Source organism: Chinchilla lanigera, unplaced genomic scaffold (genome assembly GCF_000276665.1).
Source record: "Chinchilla lanigera isolate Chin_1 unplaced genomic scaffold, ChiLan1.0 scaffold00025, whole genome shotgun sequence".
NCBI lineage: Eukaryota > Metazoa > Chordata > Mammalia > Rodentia > Chinchillidae > Chinchilla > Chinchilla lanigera.
Window position 1 is genome coordinate 21,045,691 of NW_004955426.1, and position 3,201 is coordinate 21,048,891.

At 46.0% G+C, this 3,201-nt stretch overlaps 1 protein-coding gene across 2 annotated transcripts in view; it reads right to left on the reverse strand.

The window, feature by feature from the left end:
* Nucleotides 1-3,201, reverse strand: part of Nadk2 (NAD kinase 2, mitochondrial) — a gene marked incomplete in the record, with an annotated part of 46,339 nt that overhangs the window by 42,842 nt on the left and 296 nt on the right. For both annotated transcript variants that reach the window (XM_013514976.1, XM_013514975.1), the window contains 1 exon segment: nucleotides 3,071-3,201. In XM_013514976.1, coding sequence (XP_013370430.1) covers nucleotides 3,071-3,201 — 131 coding nt within the window.

Genomic DNA, 3,201 nt, shown 5'->3' on the forward strand with positions numbered 1-3,201 from the left:
AAAAAAAAAAAAAAAAAAAAAAAACAAGACAAGTCACTGATCAATCAATTGGGGGACAAGGCAAGACTTCAAAATAAAGCAGTGTAACCCACAATCTGTATGAAAAGAGTAATTGAAGCCAGGTATAGTGGCCTATGCCTCTATTCCCAGCATTCAGGAGGCTTAGGCAGAAGGATCACCCAGAGGCCCAGGCTACATAGTGCATTCAAGGCCAACCTGAACTACATAAGGAAACCCTGTCTCAAAAAAACACACAAAAAAAGTAATTGAAAGTCAAAACTTTCAGCCAGCTTCACAGACATAATCCTATTCTGTATAAGGCTTTATCACCTAAAAGGTATTTCCTATCAATGATTGCATTTCTACAAAGTTAGATAACCATGACACTTCAGGGTACAAAACTATATTGGCACTGTGTCCCTCATCTTTCATTTGCATTTTAACAAGCATCTAATAGAGACCTATTTTGCATGAAAGAAAGAAAGAAAAGTAAAGTAAGAAAGAAAAGAGCCACTACCAAACAAAAGAGAATACTTTGATACAAAACCAAGTTACCATGACACTATACACAAAGCAGCCTGGTACCAGAAAACTCAAGAACCTAGCCCTTTTCTTTTTTACCCAGTTCATATGGCTCACGTTTTTTACCCCAACAATGCAGCCAAACAACATTTATGCCCTTACCACTCCCATTACAGAATTTTCCTTCTAGAACAACTTCATATACCCCAGTATTCTTTGACCTGTTTCCTACTGCACTGTGAGTACTGGCCTTAATATAAATATAAAATAAATTCCTATCATTAAGGAACTAATCCAACAAAATTCTAATAGTATCACTACAAAAAAAAAAAAAAAAAAAAAAAAAAAAAAAAAACTATCTACTACCTGGCAATTACAAAATTGTGTATATATATTTTTTTCATTTTAGTAGGTTCACTTCAAAGCTTTTGAATTCCAAACAGCATTGCGGAGCAAAAGACAAACATTTACCTATTAAGTAATTTCTCAACTCAGGGTACACTAGGTAGTTAGATTTTTTAAAATATTGATTTTTTCCCTACATTTTATAAGTGTTTTATTAGTGATAATCTAGTTTAGAGGTCCGTTAATCCCAATTCAAAACCACCTGTTTTTCAGAGCCTTGAAAAAAATTTTAATGCCAGCACTACAATGGATCTGGCCTAATCCTACCATTTCACTCGGTGAAAGCACTCTGAAAGCTGACACTACTACAGAAAAAGTTTCATTTTCACCCAGGACTCCAAAGACATTAAAAACATAGGATATCTACCACAACCACAGCCTGGCGCTCCTGACCCCAGTCCCACAAACTGAACATGCCAATTTGCGTGTACTGTTTTTTGTGTTGTTTAATTTTTTTTCGGGTGTACTGCTTCAAATTGCTGTGAGAGGTTGTGCTAAAATCGTATGAAGAACGTATTTACGTATACATGGCATTTAACAATTTCTAAAATTTGGACCCTGCAAAATTAAGAGTACAATACAAAGGACACATCCTCTTCCCAAAATAAAAACAATGTACTTCCACTTTGACTAATTTCACTCACTTAACCCAGGTGCCTCTAACCTCCTATTTAAACTGTCCATTTACTCTAAATATTGCAGGTGCGTTCTATAATCTACTACCGAAAACGTTCAGGAAAAGGAGAGAGAACAAATCTCTACCTAGACTCTCACCAGGTGAAGGAACAGGCCCTCTTCAATAAACCTATAAAGAATCAAAAGGTTTAACGGTAACAAGACTCAGCACTTAGGCAGATTTACAATTTCATTTTGATGTCTCCATAAAAGTGCAGATTACAAAGGACAGCAGGTGTTTAGAACAGGCAGCCTACCCCTAACGTAATGGTACTATGCAATTAGTTCCAAAGGCTTTGGCGCAAAGTGCCAACAATTAACAGATTCCTGATGAAAGAAAAAAAAAAACATTTTCCTGATGGACATTTTTTAAGATACAGTGTTCCTGACAGCATAGCTCAGTCTCCATTTCCTAAAACTGACGACTAGGGACACGGAAGCAAAATTTTAAAGTCAAACGAGGGAGGCACACACCTGTAATCCCAGCTACTTGGTAGGCTAAGGCACAATTATCCCAAGTTTGAGGTCATCCAGGGCAGCTCAGCAAGACCCTGTCTTGAAATTTTTCAAAAGGGCATGGGAGGCGGGGGGTGGAGGTCAGTGGCAGAGCACACGCCTAGCACGCTCAAGTCCCTGGGTTTAATCCCAGCATCATAAAAGATAAATGAAAAGGACACGGAGGGCTATTTAACTCCAGCGCGCGCGCGCCCGCGCGCGCATACACACACACACACACACACAGGCTTTATATACTTCATAAAAATGTCAGCACAGCAAATTGTGTCGCACTGCTAGCTACAGAAGAGACACAAGCTCTTTATTTCACCCATTACCTGGCCTACTTGCCCGCTGTCTGACCTTTATAAACACACCCATTCAAGTCAGATTTCCTCCCCTGCCACTCCCAGTAGCAGACACCTGTGCTTTTGAAACGAACTGTACACCCCAGCTGAAGACCACATCCCACCACCACGCAGAAGTTACCCAGCCCAGGGCTTCCCCGGGGTCCCAGGCCTCGCCGCGGCTCGGCGCAAGGGGGTGTGTCCGCGCCGCTTTCCGCAGCCCGCAACGGCGCCCCCCGACCCTCCCGCCTGGGGCTGACTGGGGGTGTCGTTCCCAAGGCGCCCACGCCCCCGGCCACCCGCCCAGCTTTCCTGGAGTGCAGTCGCTATTCTCAACCTCGGGGACCTAGCGGTGGCCAGGGCACGAGTGAACCCCAAGTCCGTGTCACCTCGCGGGGGGCCACACAGCAGCCCCTCTGCCTGGGGCGCCCCTGCGGGGGGTTGGGGTGCGGGTCTCGGCGCTGACACGGATCGCCCCCAAACACGAGCGCCAGGGCACCGAAAAGCCGCGGGGGCGGCGAGGTCAGACGGCGCGGCGGGGCGCAGGGCCGAGGGCAGCCGGGAGGACCCGCAGCCGCCGCCCACGGCCTCGGCCGGCGCACACCGGCGGGGACGCCGGGACCCACCAGCTGCTTCAGGTCCTCCTCCGAGAGCTCCGCGTAGCGGTACCGCTGCTGCTCGAACTCGTACCGGGTGGTTTTGGCCACCACCACCACCCGCGAGGGGCGGAAGCCGCCGTCCGGGCGGCCGCCACAGC